Below are 24,363 nucleotides of genomic sequence, written 5' to 3'. Positions count from 1 at the left end.
ATTCTCTTCTTGGGGGAGATAGAGACTAATTAATGTATTCAATATGTTGCTTAAAATTAAGTCTATTATTTCTTATTTTACAGCTAAGGTGAGCCTTTTTAAGGCTAAATCACTTGCCCTGGTCACAGATCTAGTCATTGGCAGCCTAGGGTTTGATTCAGGTCTAGGAGGAAGGCAGGGTTTGTATCTGCTGTGATACGTAGATCAGTTCGATTCATTCTTTCATTAGCCAGCATTAGAACACCTTTTTCATTCCAGCACTCTTGAAGGTAGCAGTAAGCAAGACAGTAAGGTTACATCACATTACCATGTGAGATGGAGATACCAGACAGTAAGCAGGTATATACATAAACAAGACAAATGCAGATATGGCTAATTGTTATGATGGAAATAAAATGCTGGCTGAAATGTGGGTAGGGAAGTCTTCTCCAAGGAGGAGACTTTAGAGTTGTGACATCAATGTGGAGATGGCCTAATCAGTGTGAACATGTGGGCAGGAGTGTTCCTGGCAGAAGCAACAGCAGGAGCAGAGGCCCAGGGCTGGGAATAAGGTTGGCATGTTTGAGGAGATAGAAAAGACCAGTTTAGCAGAATGTACTGAGGAAGGGGAAGGAAAAGTGATGGGATAAGAGGTGCAAAAAATGTAGAACCTTGTGAGCCTTGGAGTAAAGCAGCCAAAGCTTTCTTAGGTATACAGAAAGCCACTAGAGGGGTTTCAAAGGGAAATGATGATTTTACTTTTTAACATTCTGTTGGCTTTCACTTTGTATCTACTGTATAGCAGATGGTAGTTTGTAGATACCAGAAGTGCAATATGTAATACTGTTGCCCACAAGGAAATTATGGTCTGGTGAGGAAGAAAGAGCAGAGAGTGCCAGGAAAATATAGCAGCACATTCCACAGTGTACACTTTGGGGTACTAGAAGTGATTTTTAGGAAACAAAAATTCTTTATAGTAGAACAATTTATATTCCTTTGGGTATATACCTACTAATGGGATTGCTGGGTAAAATGGTTCTTTGAGAAAGAAGTTCTGTAAGTTCTTTGAGAAATCACCAAACTGCTTTCCACAATGGCTGAATGAATTTACATTCCCACCACTAGTGTATAGGCATTCCCTTTTCTCCACAACCTCACCAGTATCTGTTATCTTTTGGCTTTCTAATGATAGCCATTCTGACTGATGTTAGATGGTATCTCATTGTGATTTTGATTTTGATTTCTCTAATGATTAACACTTTTTCATATGTTTGTTGGTTGTATGTCTTCTTTTCAAAAGTGTTCATGTTATTCCCCCATTTTTTAATGGGGTTATTTTTTGCTTGTTAATTTGCTTAAATTCCTTAAATATTCTGGGTATTAGTCCTTTGTTGGATGCATAGTTTGCAAATATTTTCTCCTATTCTGTAGGTTGACTGTTTACTCTATTGATAGTTTCTTTTGCTGTGTGGAAGCTTTTTAGTTTAATTAGGCCCCATTTGTCAATTTTTGCTTTTGTTGCAATTGCTTTTGACATCTTCATCATGAAATCTTAGCCAGAGCCTATGTCTAGAATGGTATTTCCTAGGTTTTCTTCTAGGGTTTTATAGTTTTAGGTTTTATATCTAAGTCTTTAATCTATCTTGAATTGATTTTTATATATGGAGTATTGATTTTATGTATGATTTTTATATATGGTATAAAATTAGGTATATAATACCTAATTGTATTTCCTAGGTTTTCTTCTAGGGTTTTTATAGGTTTCGGTTTTACATCTAATTCTTTAATCTATCTTGAAGTGATTTTTATGTGTGGTATAAGGAAGGGGTCCAGTTTCAATCTTCTGCCTATGGCTAGTTAGTTATCCCAGCACCATTTATTGAATTGGGGGGGGAGGGGTCTTTCCTTATTGCTTGTTTGTATCAACTTTGTTGAAGATCAGATTGTTGTAGGTGTGTGGCTTTATTTCTGTGCTCTCTATTCTGTTCCATGGATCTATGTGTCTGTTATTGTACTAGTGCCATACTGTTTTAGTTACTGCAGCCTTGGAATATAGTTTGAAGTCAGGTAATGTGGTGCCTCCAGCTTTGTTCTTTGTGCTTAGGATTGCTTTGTCTATTTGGGCTCTTTTTTGGTTCCATATGAATTTTAGAATAGTTTTTTCTAATTCTGTGAAAAATGTCATTGGTAGTTTCATGGGAATAGCATTGAATCTGTAAATTACTTTGGGCAGTATGGCCATTTTAATAATATTGATTCCTCCTTTCCATGAACATCGAATGTTTTTCCATTTATTTGTGTCATCTCTAATTTCTTTCAGCAGTGTTTTGTAGTTCTCGTTGTAGAGATCTTTCACCTCTCTGGTTAGCTGTATTCCTAGATATTTTTATTTTTTGTGTCACTATTCAAAATAGCAAAGACATGAAATCAACCTAGATGCCCATCAACAGTGGACTGGATAAAGAAAATATGGCACATATATACCCTGGAATACTACACAGCCATTAAAAAGAATAAGATTTTGTCCTCTGCAGCAACATGAATGGATCTAGAGGCCATTATCCTAAGCAAACTATTGCAGGAACAGAAAACCACATAATGCATATTCTCATTGGTAAGTGGGAGCTAAACACCAAGTACATATGAACACAAAGGAGAGAACAGTAGACACTGGGGCCTACTTAAGGGTAGAGGTTGGGAAAAGGGTGAGGATCAAAAAACTACCTGTAGAGTGCTATGCTTATCAGCTGGGTGATGAAATAATCTGCACACCAAACGAATGTGACACGCAGTTTACCTGTGTAACAAGCCTGCACATGTACCCCTGAGCCTAAAATAAAAGTTAAAAAAAAATAGATGAACAAATAAATAAATAAAATGTGGTTACTAGATTGATTAAAAAAATGTCTACAATCAATTCAGGTTGGGGATTCATATTTGATATTTCCTTACAGATTCTCAGTGCACACCAGCATATTAAAGTCCCAGTTGTTACATCACAGAAACCTGTGTAATTTGTTCAACTTTACATTTCCTAAATTTATTTGCACAAATAGCTTCTTTCAAATAATACCTTTTAACATCTTTTTAAACTCCTCTGGGAAACACTGACTTAAGGCAACATGACAATTATATGCTAGGTGTTATGGCAATAATGAGGGGGGCCTAACTACCACAGCTCTGGGTGTGAAACAGGTAAGCATTCAGGATTGCCTTCCTAGAGTAGGTGACCCCTGAATTGCTTCCAGAAGGAGTAGAGAGGTTAGCCTTGTGAAGAGTAGAGAAGGGTATTTCATAGAGAAAGAACTGCCAGAACACAGATATGTAGACCCAAACATCCCACATCATCATCCTTGGAAAATAGATTTACAAATTTCCAGCAGGAAGAGGAAAAAAAGTGCTTGAAGTGTGCTGGTTTCTCACGTTAGTGGAAATAATTGCTTAAAAAAACAGCCAGAGGCTGGGCATGGTGGCTCATGCCTGTAATCCCAGCACTTTGCGAGGCCGAGGCGGCAGATCAGCTGAGGTCAGGAGTTTGAGACCAGCCTGGCCAACATGGCAAAACCCCATCTCTACTAAAAAATACAAAAATTAGCCGGGCGTGGTGGCAGGCACCTGTAATCCTAGCTACTCAGGAGGCTGAGGCAGGAGAATAGTTTGAAGCCAGGAGGCGGAGGTTGCAGTGAGCCGAGATCATGCCACTGCACTCCAGCCTGGATGACAGAGCCAGACTCCATCTCAAACAAACAAGCAAAAAAACCAGAGTAGAATGCAATTCTCATCTGGATTTCAGCAAGAATTGCCCATTTCTGTTCAGCAGTAGGCCTCCATCCTCTGTTGCCAGTCTGTTCTTCTGACTCTCACCTGTCTCCTTTCTGCACACAGAAGGCCAGACAGAATGAACAATTCTCCCCCATGTCAGTTGGCTCACCCTTCCTGGAAGTGTGGATTTCCTGTTAGTACCTGCAACTCTGTCGGCGCTGCTATTTCTGTCTTCACATTGTTTCAGAATACTCTCACACTGCTGCCCCATTTTTCCATACACAGTCTTCCAGGCCCTTTTTTGCACCTGCCAGGCAGCATAATTAGAGGACGTTACATTTCCCTGAAAGAGCATATTCTCATGGACAACAGGACACAAGCGAGTAAGAAAACTTCACAGATGCTGGAGGGTCTCCCTCCTGTACCCCAACCTGTGCCACTTGGTATAACAGAGATTCTACATGAGTTAGCTTTTCTTTATTTTTATTAGGAGATTAATAAAAATTGACCTCATTTATTTAGTGCTTACTATGTACCAGACACCATACCAAGAATTTAATATCATCATTCAGTTTTCACAACCCTAAAATATGTGTATTTTACAAATGAGGAGAAGGAGGCTGGAGAGTAGCTTGCCCAAAGTAATTCAACTCAGAAGAGAGGCCATCGTTTAATCTTAAATTGTACTTGTAAAATTCACACATCCAATACATAATGCCTTTAAATGTTCTCATTGTTAACATTTATTTTCTTTGGATTCTGTGTATTTCTGCTTATGTCTCCGGATTACCTGGGAGCTTTTAAAAATAAGAATCCTAGGGTTCCACTTTATAACCATTGACCAGAAGTCAAGAATGGGGCCCAGGAATTGCTATTTTCAGAAGCTCCCTAGGTGACTCTAATGCAGGCCTCTTCATACCTTGGTGTGCGTCAAAATCACCTGGTGAGGGAGGATGGCTGGGCTCCACACCACAGTTTCTGCTTCAGTAGGTCTAGGGTGGGGCCTAAGAATGTGCATTTCTAACAAGTTCCCAAGTGCTGTTTGTGCTGCCATCCTAGCACTTGAACATTTTTCCCAATATGTGTATGATCCCCCTCCCCCACCAACTGGGTGACCTAGATAGAACTGTAAGTGTCGTTAAGTTATGGTATCACGTTTTGAATCTTTCTCTGCTCGATTTCCACGTCAACATGAGTGAGGGCTTCAGGGATTTTACTTAAGCGTTTTGGCTAAATGCCAACTTGGCAAATTCCACTCCTCCCCTGGAGGGACTGCAAGTGCCGGTGTCCTCCTTCATTCAGGAGTGAGGTCATTGTCTCTGTGGTTAAAAGTGGACACTTTCTGCTGCTTCTGCTTTTGCACTGTAGTAGAAGTCTCAAGGAGCTCTATTTTACAGTTCCAAATTACCATCCCTCCCCTCTTTAATACTTCCAAGATGGATAGTCTCTCACCACAGGTTAATGTTTAGATTTGGATCTCTATTTCTCAGCCCCCCAAATCTGGATGACCCTCTGGTGCCAGAGCTGTTGCATGTATCACCCCTGGACACTTTCTTCTCTGCTTGAACCAGAGAATAATTATATATAGTAGTTCCCCCTTATCCATGGAAAATACCTTCCAAGACCCCCAGTGGATGCCTAAAAACATGAGTAGTACTGAACCCTATGTATACTATTTTTTTTTTATCTGATAACTGAGAGGATTACTAAGTGGACAACAGGGAGGTAGTGCCTACAGCATGGATTTGCTGGACAAAGGGATGATTCCCATCCCAGTTGGGACCAAGCTAGATAACGTGAGAATTTATCATACTATTCAGAATGGTGTGCAATTTAAAACTTATGAATTGTTTATTTCTGGAATTTTCCATTTAATATTTTTGTACTAGAGTTGACCATGAGAAATTGAAACCATGGAAAGCGAAACTGCAGATAAGGGGAGACTGCTGTGCTAGAGTGCTATAAAGGATTTCATTTGGAAAAAAAAAAGTTTTGGTCCTTGAAAAAAAGTTTAAGAACATAGTCGTATTCCATTTCTTCACATGTTTGAGATATTTCTGGCTTTGGTGAAACATAGGCTAGGAAAAGAACCTAACATCTTATTAGTGTAACTGAACAACAGTAACAGCAGACTTAGCCCTTCTTCCTTATGTGCAACATTACCTGTGACCTGACTCTTGAAACATAGCTGCTATTAAAGTACAAGTGAGTCATGCATAGCAGCTTCTCCTTGCTCAGTTAATTTCTCTGTAAAATCTTTACTCTTTTATTCATGTATGTATGTATGTATGTGTGTGTGTGTGTGTAAATATATATATATATATATGTTTGTATTTCTCTTTAAGGATTTCAAACACAAGGACCTAGTCATTTGATTGTCTCTGTACTGTCGAATTTTGCCTACAACCCTGACTGAAGAGGCACATTGTTATCTGTTTTCCATATTCTGTCCAGTAAATGTTTGGTTGTCAGGACAACAGCATAGAAGGTGGAAGGTCATTGATAACCACATGAATACTTTAAACAAACATGATCAGAGCAAATTCCAGGGTGTGCTTGAAAGTAGATTTAAGGAAGAGGAAAGGTTTCAGACACATCCTTCCTTTTACAAACTTGATATTCACCTTTAAGGATCAGCAACAGTTGGAGTTGCTCATAATTTTATTTAAAATCCTGAATAAAGATATCACCTTAGTTTTATGGTACGTTTGTCATTCCAGCTTGTTAGGCATGAGTGTTTTGTTACTGACAGAGCCCCTGGAGGACAGGCAGACACTGTGTTTCTCCATGGTCTCTCAGTACCAGGCACAGAGCAAGCACCCAATACATATTATAGGAATAAATGATCTCAAATCTTCACAGTGCCTCTTATAGATGGCTTTTATGATATATATCTGCAGAGAAACTGAATTCAGGGATTTTAAGTGCCTTTTTTGCAAGGCCCTTAAAGTTTGGGGAAGTAGGTGCATGGAATTAGAACTCAGATTATCCTGACTTCTAAGATCACACTCTTTTCATTGTAGCACACTGCCTTCTTGTCAAAAAAAAAAATGAGGAAGAAACGTAAAAAGACAGACCATTTCTAAGATGAAATGTGTGATTTTCAAAACAATAGCAGAAAACCTTCTTCAAAGGTAAAATAGTTGGAAATAGAAGAAGAAATAATATATGATTTAGCATTCATTGAGGATAAGCAATTAATCCTGCCCTCCAGGGGTGAATTTATGTCTAGCCTATTTGCACATGAAAGTACAAGTTGGGCTTCATTTCTATGCAAGTAAGACATCTGGTTGGGAAGTGAAAAATTTTGTCAATTACCTGAATCATGTTTGGGCTACATGATAGAAAAGCCCCGGATGTCTTCAGATCACCAGATGTTTGGCATTGTATGGTTAACACCAGATCCACTGACTGAGTGGTTCACCTGAGAGTTGCTGTTTGACATCCTGTAGATTCACCCATTGTTAGGAGGCTGTTACCATTTTGTAAGTCAGCAGTTTGCAGACAGTAGTCCAGATGAGAAACCAACGCTGGCCCTTGACAAAGTGTTCACTGGTGTGTGATGCAATAAATACATGAGGTCATAAAAGGAAGTGTATTTACCTTAAAAAAGAACATCCTTTATTTTGAGATCCTCTCCTTCCTATGTTTTTAGTGATACAATTTTGTGTCAAATAAATCCTGATTGTAAGATTTGGTTTTAATGAGTAAATGAGACAGGATGAAAAATTGAGAAACCTATATAAATCCCTAGTTTTCTTTATGTGATCTTTGTATTTGATTGTGAAAAAAACAAAGCAAAATTGTAGAAACCACTGCTTTAAACCTTGTAATATTTTTAGCACAATGACACCTAAAGTATTTTCATGTATTTCCCAAGTTTTCCTTTTCCTAGAAGTGGGGTAACTCTCCATGGTAGAACTGTTTGCATGGGTCTTGAAAGCATTGGACATCTTAACAGTCAAGTATTTTGCTGACAAAATAATGAATTTTCCTTTTAAAACAAGCATTTTGTTCTTAAAATAACTCTAAAGAGAACACCTTATGCACTTTTAAAGCATTTCCCTCTGAAGGCATGCCATGGAGACATGACCATAGGGAGAAACTTTTTGTGCTAGAAAACTAAATTCCACCACTGTGAATTTTTTAACAGCTTTCGCAGTTTCTGCAGTTTGCTCTCATGACCCCAAAAGCATATATCTCCACATGCTGTAACATCAAGGATCTCTCCTCAAGCTTTGTAAGCTCAGCCAGAATGAGCTGAGTACCCTCTGTGTGTCAGGTGATGTCCAATACACTGGAAATAGGGAGTCATAATAACCATAATTTTATCTGACTTTTGTCTAGCATTTGTCATGTGGCAGACAACATGCTAAAATGCTTATTTGCATTATCTTGCTTGATTCTTATAACCACTCTGGGAGAAAAATAACATTATTATAGCCTTTTTACAGGTGAGGAAACCGTTGCAGGGAAGTTAAATCAGTTGCCCAAGGTCACAAGCCCTGTGAGTGATTAAGCCACCACCATCCAAGCCTGTCCACCCCCTAACCTGAACTCCCAAGTGCTATGCTAAACCACCTGCCTCTTATGGATATATTGTCTACAAAAAGAGCTCTGCCCTCAAGGCGATTATAATCTAAATTAGAAGAGGGAAGCACAAGGGAAAAAGCCATTATGTAGAACAGAATGATGTAATTCCAAAAAACATGCTCTGGGATTGTAGAGGAAAGAGTGATTAATTATGATCTACCCAGGGAAGGCTTTTTGCATGTGGCCTTAGGCTAGGTGAGAACAAAATAGGGCACCGGCAATTATCTAGAGAATTGGGTCACTGTGGGTGCCAAAGTGGATGATGATTTCAAGCTAAAAAGACTATGCTCTGAATAGTTCAGAATTGGCCACCCACACCCCGGAATCTGTTGAATTTTTGCCAACTCCCGTGTTCTCTTTGTGACTTATTGCTCTGGCTTAGATGAGCTTCCTACTCCAGGTGGGGGAAGATGCAGGATGGCGCTGCCATAGCAGGGAGTGCTGGCAACGTGGAAGAAGCCTTCCTTGATTCAGGAGCTCTGGATTCAATATAGACTCTGCTCCCACAACTGGTTGGCTCCAGGGAAGCCACCTCCTTCTCTGGGTTCAGTTTTCTCTACTGTAAAATGTATACACTGAAGTCGATGGTCTGTATGGGCCATTCGAAATCCCGTGTCTCTGTTTTTGGACAGAGAAGGAATCAGAGGAGAGGAGTGGAAGAAGCTAAAAGATTCAGCGTGTTCGGATTTCATGACTCTTGTGGTTTTGTTCCTAGACAGGACCTACCAGGGGAGCCTCCTGCAAATGAGATGGTCTTCCTTTTCTACTCATCACATTCTATGCCTGCCGTCTCTCTAACATGGTATAGTAGGAAGACGCCATACCATGGAGTCAGATAATCTTGGGCTGAAATCCTGACCATGTCCCATTACATAGTGACTTTGAACAAATTATGTAATCTTTCTGTGCTTGTGTTTCTACAACTGTAAAATAATAGGTTGCAATACCATAGACTCTTCATGTAGAGAATCTAATTCTATTACTATAAAATCTAATTCTAATACCATTGGTTTGGTGTTAGCAATGAAGGTGATAGCAACTGAAAAGTAAGAAGAGCAGTGACTAAAAGCTCATAGGTTTTGATAAATGAGCACTATTACTATTATAATATTTATTGTGTTAAAATACAAATTATGTACAGCACTCCTCTGAACACCGACCTACAATAGTTACCAGTTGCTTGTTGGACTTCTTGAACCAGACTTGACCAGGCAAAGAGAATTTGAGAACCTCTATTTCACTAAAAACGTGGTATCTACAATATCTTGCCACTGTAGCATCTGCTATGTGTAATGAGATGCTTGGGCCTGCTGGTGGTCACCTATTTTCTAGGTATATGCATTGGCTTTTGTGGTGTTATCATATATATATATAATATATATATTATATATAAAATATATATTCATGATATAGATATAATGAAATATGTTATATTTAATTAAAATAAATATAATTTTAAATTAAATAATAAGGACCATGAGAGTTAGCAGGAATCATGGGTGAAAAAAATATATATAATAACACCACAAATGCATATATTTGTTATATATATATATAGGTTTTGGCCCATGATTCCTGGTTAACTCCCATAGCCCTTATTATAACATTGGGGCACTTGAGGCCTCAGGCAACAGTCTCTCTCAGTGACCCCCTCTGGTCTTTCTTCACCTGCCCAAGGTAGGATGCTAATTTGATTATGGATCAGAAGACCCTCATTCCAGAGAGGGTCCTGCCCCATAGCCTAGTGGAAAGAATGCTACACAGAGAGGCCAAGAAAAGTCTGAACAGATAGTCCTTGCTGGGTTTAGATCATGTGCTTTTTGTCCAATCATATTTTTACATGGTTGTCAATCATGTCTGTGTAAAAAAGCCTCCATAAAAACCCAAGAGTACGGGGTTTGGAGAGCTTTTTGATTGCTGAATACATGGATGTTCCTGGAGGGTGGAGTGCCCAGGGAAGGCATGGAAGCTCTGCGCCCCTTCCTCCTTACCTTGCCATGTGCATCTGTTCATCTGTATCCTTTGTGGTAGTATTTATAATAAACCAATAAACGTGTTTCCCTGAGTTATGTGAGCTGCCTAGCAAATTAATCAAACCCAAAGATGGGGTTGTGAGAAACCCAACTTGAAGCCAGGAGTTCAGAAGTTGTGGAAGGTTGGACTTGCCACTGGTGTCTGGGGTGTGGGGTTGGGGGCATTCTTGGGGACTGAGCCTTCAATCTGTGAGATCTGATGCAATCTCCAAGTAGATAATGTCAGAATTGAACTAAAGGACATCCAGCTGGTGTCTGCTACGAAATTAAGTGCTTGCTTGGTGGTTGGGAGAAACTCCTACACATTTAGTCACAGAAGTCACCTTCTATGTGGATGATTGCTGTAGTGTAAGACCAGAGGAAAAACATGATTTCAGAGTTTTTCCCTAAACAGCCTTGACATACTCCATTGTAATAAGATAGAGAGATGAAAGTGTATTACTGGTGGGATTATGTTAGAAAACACATTTCTTGTCCTAGTAGCATTCAAGATCAAGAGTTAAACTTAATACAGTCTCTTTTCTTTGCTCTCCCAACTGATATTCAGCTTCCTGTGTGAGCGTATGTTTAATGTTTTTGTCTAAATTGATTGATCTTTGTCTTATGATCTCTTGTCTTAAAAAAACTAAGTTCAGCTAAATGAACATTGCTGAGAACTTATGTTCTAGACACTGCTGGACGTTGTGCTGAGGGGAAATGAATACAGAGATAAATAAAATAATTTGGACTATTCTCTGTCTAGTGGGAAAGAGAGATCGAGATATAAATAGGGGAGAAAAAACACAACATAAGGGTCATAATTTTTAAGTTGGATTAAAAATATGTGTGTGTTTCTTTATTAAACACCTCTTATAGGCCAGACTATGGGGCCAGGGATATAACATTATATAAAACTCAGTCCAAATCGCATAGGTATCTACAAGATGTAATAACTACAAGATGGAATAAGAAGAGGTAATGGATGGGAATAGTGTCGACTAGAAAGTAAGCTACTTGAGCATAGGGGCCTTATCTATCTTGTTCCTTAATGCATTTTTAGCATTTGAACGGTGCTTGGCTCATATCAGGTACTCATTAAACATATCTGTAGTAAGTGATGAGGCTATCATAAAGTTTTGTTTCCCCACCCCTAAACCAGATTGTAGGTTCGGTCTGAAAGGACTCCAGGACCCTCTCTGCTGGTAAGACATGGTGCCACTTTGTACTCTCCCAGCCAATCTGATTGGCCTCTCGACTTTGGCAAAACTGAGCTGGGGGCTGGTCCCCCAGTGCCAAGCACAGAGGAAGCAGGGTCACATGCCACCCATGCCCAAAGCTCTTTCTGACATTTCCATGGGCCTGGAACCAACCCTCCTCCTGGGTTTCATCTCATTATATGTGGGAAGACAAAAGAACACTGAACCTTCCAGTTAATTCAACACCCCGCCCCCACTTACCCCTTCCTGGAGAGGATAACAGTTCTGTTGACCATTATAATGCATTTTCTGTCTGCCAGCAGTCCACATAGTCATTAATTTCTGCTGCTGACATCAGGAAAGAGGATTATGTGTGTGTCTGAAACTGTTCCCAAAGTGCTCATTAGTCATAGATAATTGAAAAACTGGTAGGGGAAGATTTGGTGTAATAGGAGCCCCCGCCTGTGAAGAGGGACTGCAACCACCAGATAATTGTAGATTCCAGCTTTTGACCACTCAGACTGAATCTGCCCATCCAAATGGGAATTCAGCAGACTTGAGCCTAAGAGCTCTCAGAGTGATAGTGTTTTTACATACCCAGGTGAGGGCCTGTACACTGAGACAGAGACAGCCAAATCAAGAGAATAGGTGAGGTGCCCTTGGGTCTCTTTCCTGCCTTCAGACTGGAGCAGCGTTTGGAAATAGTATCCAGTATTCTCCTTTATTTTGTTTTTATTTCAACGTAAGATTGTTTTGATCACAAAAGACGTACAAGGTCATGGGATATAAGAAACACAAACACTAGAGAAGAGTACCCTACACTGGATCTCAACCCATGCTGTGACAAAATTCTAGGATTTTTCTGGAAGTTTATGTTTACATTTTTATATCCTTTTCTTTAAAAAAAAAATCACATGATCATACTCAGAATACTATTCTGCATCTTGCCATTTTTTCTGAATTTATCTTGGCGTTCCAAATCTATACCTTAATTCAAGTTCATTCATTTTAATGGCAAGGTGGGATTCTGACCAGACTTAAGGGGAAAAAACATCTTTTAAAATATTATACAAGAGGCTGGGCATGGTGGCTTATGCCTGTAATCCCAGCATTTTGGGAGGCCAAGGTGGGTGGATCACTTGAGGTCAGGAGTTCGAGACCAGCCTGGCCAACATGGTGAAACCCTGTCTCTCCTAAAAATACAAAAATTAGCCAGCCGTGCTGGCGTGTGCCCGTAGTCGCAGCAAATCGGGAAGCCGAGGCATGAGAATCGCTTGAACCCAGGAGGCACAGGTTGTAGTGAGCTGAGATTGTGCCACTGCACTCCATCCTGGGCAAAAGAGCGAGACTCTGTCTCAAAAAAAAATTACACAAGAAATGTAGACCAATTAGAAATTAGAGGAAAAAAGAAAAAAAGGAAAGAAAAAAGAAATCACTCATAATTCCTCCACCCAGAGAAAACCTATTTTCTGTATTTTTTTCCCCTAGGAATGTATTTTTACAAATAGCTCATCTACTTTCATTGTTGTTGTTCTTACTGCTGTTAACAGAAAACCTCTAGGCAAATTAAATTTAACAGTTTAACTGTGCAAAGAATGATTCATGAATTGGGCAGGTCCCCAACCAGAATAGGTTCAGAGAGACTTTTACTCAGCCACATGGTTGAAGAGAAATTACGGACAGAAAAAGGGAAGTGAGGTACAGAAAATGGAAGTGAAATACAGAAACAGCTGGATTGGGTACAGCTCTGTATCGGCCTTATTTGAACAGAGTTTGAACAGTTGGCCGCCTGTGGGTGGTTGAAGTATGTCTTCTGTGTTTGGCTGAGACTCAGCTTCTAGTTACAAGAGTAGGTTACAATGTGTTTACAAATCCAGTTAGGTTACAGTCACTGTGTATGAAGAAACCTTTAGGCTGAAGTTAACAGACACCTTTAAGTTAAACTTAATTTAACAAAAGGAAGTCATATACTGCATAATGTTTTGCAGCCTCTATTTTTCACTTGGTTTGACTGTTTTAAATATAAAAATTATTCCCCAAGCTTTTCTTGACACTGCGTGTTTATCTTCTTTTTTATTTATTTATTTTTTTTGAGATGGAGTCTCTTTCTTGTTGCCCAGGATGGAGTGCAGTGGTGCAATCTCGGCTTACTGCAACCTCCGCCTTCCTGGGTTCAAGCGATTCTGCCTCCCTGGGTTCAAGCGATTCTGCCTCAGCCTCCCAAGCAGCTGGGATTACAGGCAACTGCAACCATGCTCGGCTAATTTTTTTTTTTTTTTTTTTTTTTTTTTGTATTTTTAGTAGAGACGGTTTCACCATGTTGGCCAGGCTGGTCTCAAACTCCTGACTTTGTGATCTGCCTGCCTTGGCCTCCCAAAGTGCTGGGGATTACAGGCATGAGCAACCACACCTGGCCACGTTTATCTTCTTAAAAACCCAATCTGAGCACTTACAGTCGTGCCCCTCTGGGCAATTCCTTATTGCCTGGCCATGCCTGAAGCCCTCCGCTGCCTCTTGTCCCGTCTGTTCTAGTTCTCTATTCCTCCTTGTTCCCCTTTTTGCTACATACTAAATGCCTCAAACACACCATGCCCCTCAGGGCTCCCTACAGTAAACTCACTTTTTCCTCTGCTGTCATCCCTTTCCCCAGAGCATGCCAGCACTGAAACCACCAATCTCCAACTTGCCTTTCCACACAGGCTTGAAAGTCATCTTCACCTTGAAGACTGTATTCACTCTACTAGCCACCCTAACTGGACCCTCCACAGGTCTCTGGGAACACCATGTACACATTTCACCTTTCTAGCATTTTCTACATGGCCCTAAGAGTCTTAGTTTTTCATCGTCTTTGTCCCAAACCACAATATGAGACCTCAGCACCTAGATCTTAGCACATGGTAGGTGGAAATCTATGCAGGCAATCATTAGTTCTATTGTTTCTGAAATGTTTGTTAAAATGCATGAATGAATGGTTGAATGAAGTCTAGAAAGAACTGCAAATGCTCAGGCAGTGAAGTCTTGATTTCTGGGAAAAGCAGTGCTGTGAATAATTTAATTTTATGGTGAAAGAAAAGCCAAACAAGGATTATATTGGGAAAAGTTGTCAGGAGGCACTAATGTTTGCCTCTGACAGCTCTAGTGCCCTCAGTGTACCTCTGGCTGATAAATTTAGAGTGTGATTTTGAAGGGGTGATTTCTCAGGGATTCTCACCTATTTCTATCATCCTCTCTCATGCCAAGCTGTTTCATTTTGGTCTCTAAATAAACAAAGCGGCTTCCTGCTTGGAGTCCAGATAGCCTATTCCTGAAGGCTGTGGTTCCAAATGAAAGATGGGATATTTGTCCTTGTATATATTTATTTTCATCCCTAACCACTGGATTGAGGAGAAGGCTGGTTCACTGCTGTAGGTTGGGTTTTCCAGAAGCAAAGTCTGAGACAGATTTGGGGGGATAAGGTGTTTGTTAGGGATGGTCGTCTGTGAAAGAAGGAAGAGAGAGAAGGACTGGGTAGAGGGAAAAGAGCTGAACTGAGGTGCATTCCTGCAGCACCTTGGTGAGCTCAGCAGAGTCTCTGGAGTGAGTGGTGTCCATCAGAGCCCTTCTGCCTCTGCTTTGCGAAGTCACCAGGTGCTGGCTGTCCTGGGAGGTGCATCACCTTGGAAAGGTGGCTCTCTGCAACTGAGGCAGGCCCTGGAGCATCTGGCAACTGTCTGCCGACTTTACTCCATCCTTACGGGGGAGTTTGAGCCATGGTATCTCAGTCTCTACCATGCTTCCTATATCCACGCAACCACTGTGACCTGTTATTTCTTGTTCCATGGAATCTGTTCTGTCTGCCTCTGTTTCTACATCTCTGTTACCAATATCTCAGTGAAGATCATTATATTCTCTCTCTCTTTGATTACTGAAATAGATTCACACTGTTTTCCCTAACCCCAGTCTATCCTCTGCTATAATACTGCCAGAGAGTGCTTAAAAAAAACACAAGTTTAATTGCTTTCCTCCTGGCTTAATGCTCCTTTAGTGGTTTACAGTGGGCTTCATGATTAAGTTCAAACACTTAAGTATGAATTACAAGGCCCTGCATCCACTGCCCCTGTCTGCCTCCCCAGCCTCCTCTGTCCTGCAACACCCACCCCCTACCAGTTCACACCCCAGCCTATGTTCCAATTTACCTAGCCGTTTTGATAGTTCCCTTAGGGGCCCCTTCTCCCTTTTTTCCTGTCCTTGCTCAAGACACGTCCTCTGCTGATGAAGCTCCCTGTGGTCCTATAGCCTATGATTAGACCCGGATCTCTTGTCTGCATGCCCAGGACTCTCTCTGCCTCGCAGTGGTCTGCAGCCTCATGTTCTGAGCCTAGAGGACATAGAATCAAATTAAGCTCCTTTACCAGCTAAGGTTTCTTCCTAAATTACTATAGAGAAAACTTGGAAGAATGCCCCACCCTGCTAATCCTGTCTGGAACCTTTTTTATAAAAATTACACCTTTTATGTTTGTGGAGATTGGGGGTGAAGGTGGAACAGAATTTCCATTTTGACCTTCCTATGAAAACCATTTTTAAAAAAATCTCAATTTAGTAGGCAAGATTTCTAAACGGTGCTCCTTTTTCTTTTTCTTTTTTCTTTTCTTTTTTTTTTTTAACATACATAATGCTTGTTCTAAAAATACTTCTCTTGATCCCTTCATCTATTCGGAACCCATTTTTAAACAACATTTACTCCAAAAGGTAATGTAATGAATAAGAGCCAAACCTCTGTTTGGGTATCAGTCAGAGTAGAACCCATGGCCTGTCTTCAGCTCTTAGGCTGTCACTAGGGAGTTTATTTTTCTTCTATAAACCACAATTTTCCCATCTGTCTGTGAAATCGGGGTAGTATGGGTACTATTGTACCCTTCACAGACGGTTAATATGAAAATGAAATGAGAAAATGCATGATGTGTCCTTAGTGCAGTCCCTAGCATGAAAGTGCTCAGCAAACTGGAGTGCAGTCTCTCCTGTGTTAGATACTAGCCATAGTGACATAATTAAGATATTGTCCAGAACCGTATTATACAAAGCCAAGGGCACTGCTCTTTTCCAGGTTTCTGCTACTTTGGCATTCAAAACAGACTAAGATTTTCCTGTTCTCTGCCCCATCCTTTGAGCATCTTAACCTTATCCTCCAGACCATCAGTGTCCAATAGAAATATAATATGAGCCACATATATAATTTTAAATTTTTTAGTAGCCATGCTAAAGAAAGTGACACTAATTTTTAATGTATCTTATTTAACTTAATATATTCAAATTATTATTTTAACATAGGATTGATATAAAAATTATTGAGATATTTTACATTTGTTTTTCCAGATGAAATCTTTGACATCTGGTGTATATTTTCTGCTTAACACCTCTCAATTCAGACGCTAGATTTTTGTTGGAAATACTTGATTTAGATTTCTTAAATTAATACAGAAAAAGTAGATTTGCATACCCAAGTTGTTCCAAACATACTTAAAAATTTTTCAGTAGCTGAATTGAATATCAGTTTTTAAGTTGAAGTTAAAACTAAATAAAACTAAATAAAATGAAGAATTTAGTCCCTGAGTTACTCTAGCCATACTTCAAGTGCTCAGTCCACATGTGACTAGTGGCTGCCATATTGGACAGCAGAGTTCTAGAAGTCACTGCAGAGGTTTCAGTCTTCCTCTTCATAGCTAAACTTGTTTTCATATTCAATTATAGATAGAAGCTCTTTACTTAAAATGGATAAAAATGGTGTCGTCTAGGTGCTTTGGTTCCATTTAGAGGAGGTTGGTTAAGCTGTTCACTCTCTGACCCCTCTCCCAACCTCCACCCTCACCTCTACCCCCAGAGGTCCTGGAGCACCTCTGCCCAGTCCTTGAGCTCCATGGAACAATTAACAAGTGGCATCTTAGCACTCAAAAATTGCTGATCATGCACCCAGATTCTATCTTGGGGCTCAAAGGGGTCTTAATATATCTATGAGTCAACTCCTAGCCCCTCCCTGCAGTGCAGAAATACTATAGAATTCCTTGGGGGAAGAGAGAGGGCTCAGGCTCTGTTTAACACCTAGGAGCAGATGGATCATTTCATTCTATTCTGTCTTATGTGGTTCTCTGTGTTCTTATCTTGTCTTCCTAACTAGGTTGGGGGCAAGGACTGCTTTTTACAGCCCCACAGCACCCACACAAAGCAAGACAACCAATTCTTAACTGAAGGCCTGACTGATTGCAAGAATTCAAGGTCACTTGAAAAATCAGGGTCACTGCATTGCACAACTCCAAAGAACATCATTCAAATTGTATTGTATGGTTGTGCAAGTGGCAGCCTTGTAAAATTTGCAAAGGTTTAGACTGGAGTGTTTTTTCCAGCTGAGAAATACTTTTTAACAAATTATTTGTTGGTACAAAGTACACCTTTTTCCCCTTATCCTCTGCCAGGAAGCAACTGCAAGAGTAAGTTTTCTTGACTTAGGAATATACGTTCATTAGAGAGGGTGTATGGATGTGTGAACATGTGGGTTCACGTGCGTTTAAGTAGGTTAGTAGATCTGCTGTGTTAGGAAGCCCATTTGGAATGGTTTGAGCATTTAAACCTTGTGTTTAAGAGGCTACTGTGTTTATATTCCTTTTGAAATTTCGCATTTTCAGAATTTTTGTCTGGTTTGAATGATGCTTTAGAGCTCCTTGTTTGTAAAGCTCCCCAAAGCATGACCCATAGGTACCCAGCACGTACACCAAAGTCACTGGATGAGCAAAGGGACTCTTGATGACTGCATGGTTTTTATCTTTGCAAATGCAGAGGAGGGAGGAGAGAGCAAAGAGTTTCTCTTAAAAAAAACCCTCTGTTTACTTTTGTGTTTTTCAAACTGATGGTGTTTGTTTTTTCTCATGTCTACCCAGGAAACCAAGTGCTACCTCCTGGAGCTTCTCTTGGAAATGGGCTCACACCAGAGGCCGCAAGAGACCTTGGCCTTCTTCCTGGGATTGCGGTCGCAGCTTCACTCATTGATGCCCATGCAGGAGGACTAGGTAATCTCTTTATTTGTTGCCTACAGCCAAAACCGTATTCAAATGGAATATTCCCTAGAACCGAAGACACTCCTTTTCTGTTTTTAAAGCAAAGGTCAAGGACTTTGGTGTTTCAGAATATAATAATGAAAAGCCTTTTTACAGTTAGGCATTTGGATAGAATTATGGAACTTTTCATTAATGATGAAATGTATTTATAATTGTATTAATTTCTTCATACATGGCAATAGAAAAAATGTATTTGAATAACTTTCTGCATAGTTCTTTTGTTTACTGAAAATTCAAAAAAGATATGTTAATTTCTTGTCACACTTAGCTCTACTGTTTTTTTTTAAGGTACTCCAAAACCCTTATAAGTCTCATAGATTTATTTTAATAATATATTTGGCTTATGTCCTGTATCGAGTTCCTTGGTTGTAGTCTTGATTTTATCTTCTACATAACTCTCAAGCCTTCCGTTCATGTATTCATTTGTTCATTCACAAAACACCCGTTGAACACTTACCATGTCCAGGCATGGTGCTAGGAGACAGTGAACTTAAAACAAAACCAAATAAAACCAAGGTCTCTTCCCCAGCTTTTAATGGGAAAACACACAGGGAAACAAAGAATCACAGTAAAGAATGATGACTTCTTCATCCTTATTGCAGGTTGTGTATGTTTTTTGCAGGGGAAGTTGTTCTGGTTCTCAGCATCTGTCATCTCAACTATAGCCATATCTTTTTTTCCTAGCCTTTCATTCTAACAATGTTTTGTTTTAAACTATGGTTTATAATTCATGAGATCAATTTAGCAGGACATGACCACTGAATTTGCACAACAGAATGGAACAGAATTGAATAGAACAAAGTGGAAAACATTAGAGTACATTTCACAAAGCAAGGGAAGGCACTGCTTTGTGGAGCTGTGTTTCCATTCTACGTGTGTATACTTTCAGACACTTCCATCAAATCTGCCCCTACTCTGCCCATGCATTTACACCTCTGAGACTTGGCACACATGTTCTCTGCCCAGAATGATTGGTCCTCCACTTCTCCAGCTGGCTAACTCCTCCTCTAAATGCAAGATCCATATCAGGTGCTTTCTGCTCTGCATAGCCTTCCATGAAATACTCAGGTGTATTTAGAAATTCTCTAAATTATGCTTTTTTTCAGCCAACTATTTGAAGAAATGATCATATTGCGTTGTAATTTCTAATATATCTGCTTGTCATTTCCATTAGAGTGTGAACTCCTTGAGAGCGGGAACATTATGTTATTTGTCCTGTATCCTTCATGCCAAGCCCTATGTCTGGTTCCTATAGCTGCTTATAAGTTTATTAAATGAATAGTCACATTAAGGCAAGAATAAGGTGAGATGGCTTTAAACAGTAGAGTGAAGATTAATCTGTTTTCTTATGCAACGGATTATTAAATGGTGCCTTGTTCTACATACTATATGGACTTCCAGAGCAGGATTGCTCTCATCAATCTATGGACATGTCTGTCCTGTTCATCTCTCTGTCCTCAGAATCTAAAACAGTGCCTAAGAATCAGTAAACAACTCATAATATATGTAGGTTGGTTGAATGCTATGTAACGTAGTTCTGATTACAGGCAAGGTTGTTTCTCTCCAAATACTTTTCATTGTGAGCAATGTGTGCTTTTGATTGGAATGTTAAGATTTTGGTTTTTACATACAAGCACAGAGAGAACTTGAGGTCTAGGCAGACATGGATTGTTTCTGTCCCCTAGCAATCCTGACATTCCAGATCATGTGTGAGGCCACGAAAGCTTTCCCTATCATGCTTTTAAAATTATCCCTGGGGTGACAGTGTCAATCATCCACCCCTACCTGGGTGACAAGCACTTGGCTGGGACCGGCATATGCTGAAAGAAAGAGAACTGCTGCTTGAAGAGCCGCAGGCACTACAGTTTCCTTGTCAGTTTCCCAGACTTCCCTCAGGGACGTGCCAAAACACACCTTCTCGCTTCTGCACAGGACTCACTATGTCCTCCAGGAGGGGAGACTGTCAATGACCCTCACCTTTTTCCTAAACAGAGATGTTCAGTGGCAGAAGTTTTAACCCTTAGAAGCTTTGGCTTAAGCCTTTTGTTCCCCGTAAAATGCAAATGCTTGTAAGTGATATGGTTTGGCTGTGTCCCCAAAATCTCCACAGAGTTGTATCTCCCAGAATTCCCACATGTTGTGGGAGGGACCCAGGGGGAGGTAATTGAATCATGGAGGCCGGTCTTTCCCATGCTATTCTTGTGATAGTGAATAAGTCTCACGAGATCTGATGGGTTTATCAGAGGTTTCCACTTTTGCTTCTTCCTTATTCTTTCTTGCTGCCACCATGTAAGAAGTGCCTTTTGCCCTCCGCCATGATTATGAGACCTCCCCAGCCATGTGGAACTGTAAGTCAAATTAAACCTCCTTTTCTTCCCTGTCTCAGGTATGTCTTTATCAGCAGCATAAAAACAGACTAATACAGTAAATTGGTACCAGTAGAGTCGGGCGTTGCTGAAAAGATACTTGAAAATGTGGACGCAACTTTGGTACTGGGTAACAAGCTCATAGAGGGAAGAGACTTGCCTTGTCTCAGATGAGACTTTGGACTGTGGACTTTTGAGTTAATTCTGAAATGAGTTTAGACTTTGGAGGACTGTTGGGAAAGTAGCTGGGAGGGAGGCTGTACCCTGCAAAGCCACAGGGGGCAGCACTGCCCAAGACCGTGGGAACCCACCTCTTGCATCAGTGTGACCTGGATATGAGACCTGGAGTCAAAGGAGATCATTTTGGAGCTTTAAAATTTGATTGCCTTGCTAGATTTTGGACTTGCCTGGGCCCTGCAACCCCTTTGTTTTGGCCAATTTCTCCTGGAATGGCTGTATTTACCTAATATCTGTACCCCCATTGTATCTAGGAAGTAACTGGCTTGTTTTTTATTTTACAGGCTCATAGGTGGAAGGGACTTGCCTTGTCTCAAATGAGACTTTGGACTGTGGACTTTTGGATTAATTCTGAAATGAGTAAAAACTTTGGGGGACTGTTGGGAGGACATGATTGGTTTTGAAATGTGAGGACCTGAGATTTGGAGGGGCCAGGGGCGGACTGATAATGATTTAGGCTGTGTCCCTATTCAAATCTCAACTGAATTATATCTCCCAGAATTCCCACGTGTTGTGGGAGGGACCTAGGGGAGGTAATTGAATCATAAGGGCCAGTCTTTTCCATGCTATTCTCATGATAGTAAGTCTCACGAGATCTGATGGGTTTATCAGGGGTTTCCACCTTTGCTTCTTCCTCATTCTTTCTTGCTGCCACCATGTAAGAAGTGCCTTTTGCCCTCCACCATGATTATGAGACCTCCCAGCCATGTGGAACTGTAAGTCAAATTAAACATCCTGTTCTTCCCAGTCTCAGATTTGTCTTTATCAGCAGCATAAAAATGGACTAATGCAGTAAGTTAGTAAGTTTCCCCATATTTTTGTTAGTGGAAAGATAGAATAGTTTTTTTGTTTTTTGTTTTTTTTAATGGAAAGATAGAATAAGAACCTTGGATTCTTTAAGGCCTGAACTTAGATGCCAGCAGTGGCTGGAAAGGGCACAGGAAGGTGATAGTCCATCATGACAGGATAGTACAGACTTACTTAACGTGTTGACTATGTTATCCTTATTATGCCTTCTTATGCCTCTTCCTTTACCCTTCACCTTACAGCCAACCCAAGTTTAGGATATCTCAAAAAGGATAGGAGGCCTGGGAGCAAATGTTTCCTTTCATTTCTATGTTTCCTATACCCCTATTAGGATGTGGAGGTGAACAGAGGCCTGAAAATCTTGAAAAGGTTGTCCATGGGTCCACCTCTATATTAACTAAATATAATTGAGTGAATGCAACCTGTCGGTGATTGGTCTAGGCACTGGAGATTATTAGCAGTGAACAAATCAGGCAAAGTCCATTCGTTTTGGAAAGAAAATTCTCATTGTTCTCCCCTGCCTGCATGTTTGTAGCTTAATAGTATAGGTTTGGGACAGCTAATCCCTGAGACATATTGTGATGCTATGATAAGGGCACTCAACATGGAATTTTAAGTTCTGGATTTAGATTGTGTTTCTGCCTACAAATATGGTGCTTCTCAGAACTTTTGTTTCCTCTTATGCAGTGAGAGAGTGAGAGACAACAGTATGCAGGATTCACTACTTTGTGATTCTGTATAGGTTGAGGTCAGAAATAGCCTCAAGAACTGGCTAAATGAACCCTGTGTTAAGAGATTTCTGAATGTCAAGTACAGACCCAGCTTTGGATTTGGAATTGCCATCCAGGAAGAGGCCATCCAGGCCTCTCACCAACAAACCCTGACAATTGTAGTCACTTCAAATGCTGACCTGGCATGGCCTGCTTTAGACCCCACATTCTGACTAGTATGAGGGGTCAGCACTCTGCTTTGGAGAAATACCCCTGGACTTTCATTCCCAAGGGAGGCCTGGGATGGGAGGATAAAGATCAAAGAAGCAAGCAAAACTCAACCCATGCTTTTCCCAGTTCTGGAAAAAGAGGAGGAAGGGCTTTGTGGGAATAAAAATCAACGATAAAAGAACATTTTGTTCTTAAGGTGCTGGTTAGTAAGTTCTCCAGCAGACAGTCAGAAGATAGGAGTAGATTTGTTTGCACTTTGTGGGGGTGGTTCTGGCCAGGGCTCCTGCTGCTGATATTTTTCTAGCTTATAAAAATAATATTAACTTTTTTCCAGGTCTGTTCTTGGCTCCAGCACCCCAACTGTCCTGAAAGGCAATAACAACCTGATTTCTGTCTCAGGCCCTTCTCCTCTCAGTTGCTCTTATCTGTCAGACAAACTCCTGATTATCCATCAAATCTTGAATCCAGTTCTCCTCTGGGAAGCCCTCCCTGACTTCCCAAGTTGACTTAAGCACTCCCTCTTTTTCCCCCACTGTGTCTTGCGCTCACAGGTTTGTGTGTGCCACATTGCCTCATCTACTAATTTATAAATTCTTTGGGCACCCTGTTGTTTCATACTCCCACTGCAGCAGCCTGCAGAGTGCTTTACATATGGAGGACCCTTAACACATGCATATTTAGTGAATGAGTAAATGAATGAATGGCATTCCCTCCATGAGGAACGAATATTACAACTGAGAGAGAAAGTAACCTCTCATTCAAAGGCAGTTGTCCCTATACAATAGTTATACTTGGCTCATTTCTGCAGGGGCAAAAGTTTGGGTTCTTCTAGATGTCTGGAAATCTGTCTCCTTTTTGCCCTCATCACATTACCAAGTTTTGGCCAAGAGCAAGCTTTGTTCCTTGGTTTAGCACAACTATTTGATTACCAATATTGGATTATTTGTCAGATGTTGAATTGGCTTAAATTGCTCATCTGGGCCGATACTGAATTTGTTTAAACTGCTCATTTCAATTGCAGAGCCAGGCAAAAATGAGGATTTTGAATTTCGTTTCTTTTTAAATGGAAGAATCTATTGAGCCAGTCTTGAAAAAAGGGCCTTTGGTTCATGCCCTAGAACAACACATGGTTTGTTCCAGTAAGCAATAAAACATGCCAATTACATGTCTCACCATTATCAGCGTTCTAGAAGACAGGATAGACAGGCTGCGACTTTAGATAATGTGATTTGGGGGGGACATTTATTTATAAGTAGTATATATACTAAATGTAGCATGATGGGTAAAGAAATATACTTATTGGCAATAATCCATTGCATTTGTAAACTTTTGATTTATGAAGCATGATATGGTTTGGATCTGTGTCTTCACCCAAATCTCATGCA

General features: G+C 40.4%; 1 protein-coding gene and 1 long non-coding RNA gene across 24 annotated transcripts in view; one reads left to right on the top strand and one right to left on the bottom strand.

The window, feature by feature from the left end:
* LOC129050792 (uncharacterized) overlaps positions 1–7,305 on the bottom strand; it is a 74,149-nt gene extending 66,844 nt beyond the window's left edge. Inside the window, exons 1-2 of one of the 2 annotated variants that reach the window (XR_008514587.2) lie at positions 7,060–7,305; positions 3,943–4,048 (exon numbers count right to left, since the gene is read on the bottom strand). This is a non-coding gene — a long non-coding RNA (uncharacterized LOC129050792). The remainder of the gene's footprint in view (positions 1–3,942; positions 4,049–7,059) is intronic. The other variant, XR_008514583.1, reaches the window with a different exon arrangement.
* The window catches only part of FGGY (FGGY carbohydrate kinase domain containing), a 492,018-nt gene that overhangs the window by 203,080 nt on the left and 264,575 nt on the right, over positions 1–24,363 (top strand). For all 22 annotated transcript variants that reach the window (XR_008514557.2, XR_008514537.2, XR_008514552.2 and 19 more), the window contains one exon: positions 18,451–18,579. Coding sequence is in view for 17 of the 22 variants with exons in the window: in XM_024235117.3 (XP_024090885.2) it covers positions 18,451–18,579 (129 nt within the window). In the remaining 5 variants the exon portion in view is untranslated. The remainder of the gene's footprint in view (positions 1–18,450; positions 18,580–24,363) is intronic.

The sequence above is a fragment of the Pongo abelii genome, chromosome 1 (genome assembly GCF_028885655.2).
Source record: "Pongo abelii isolate AG06213 chromosome 1, NHGRI_mPonAbe1-v2.0_pri, whole genome shotgun sequence".
Lineage (NCBI taxonomy): Eukaryota > Metazoa > Chordata > Mammalia > Primates > Hominidae > Pongo > Pongo abelii.
The sequence above is the reverse complement of the archived record's forward strand: the minus strand, read 5'-3'. Positions and strand labels throughout refer to the sequence as shown.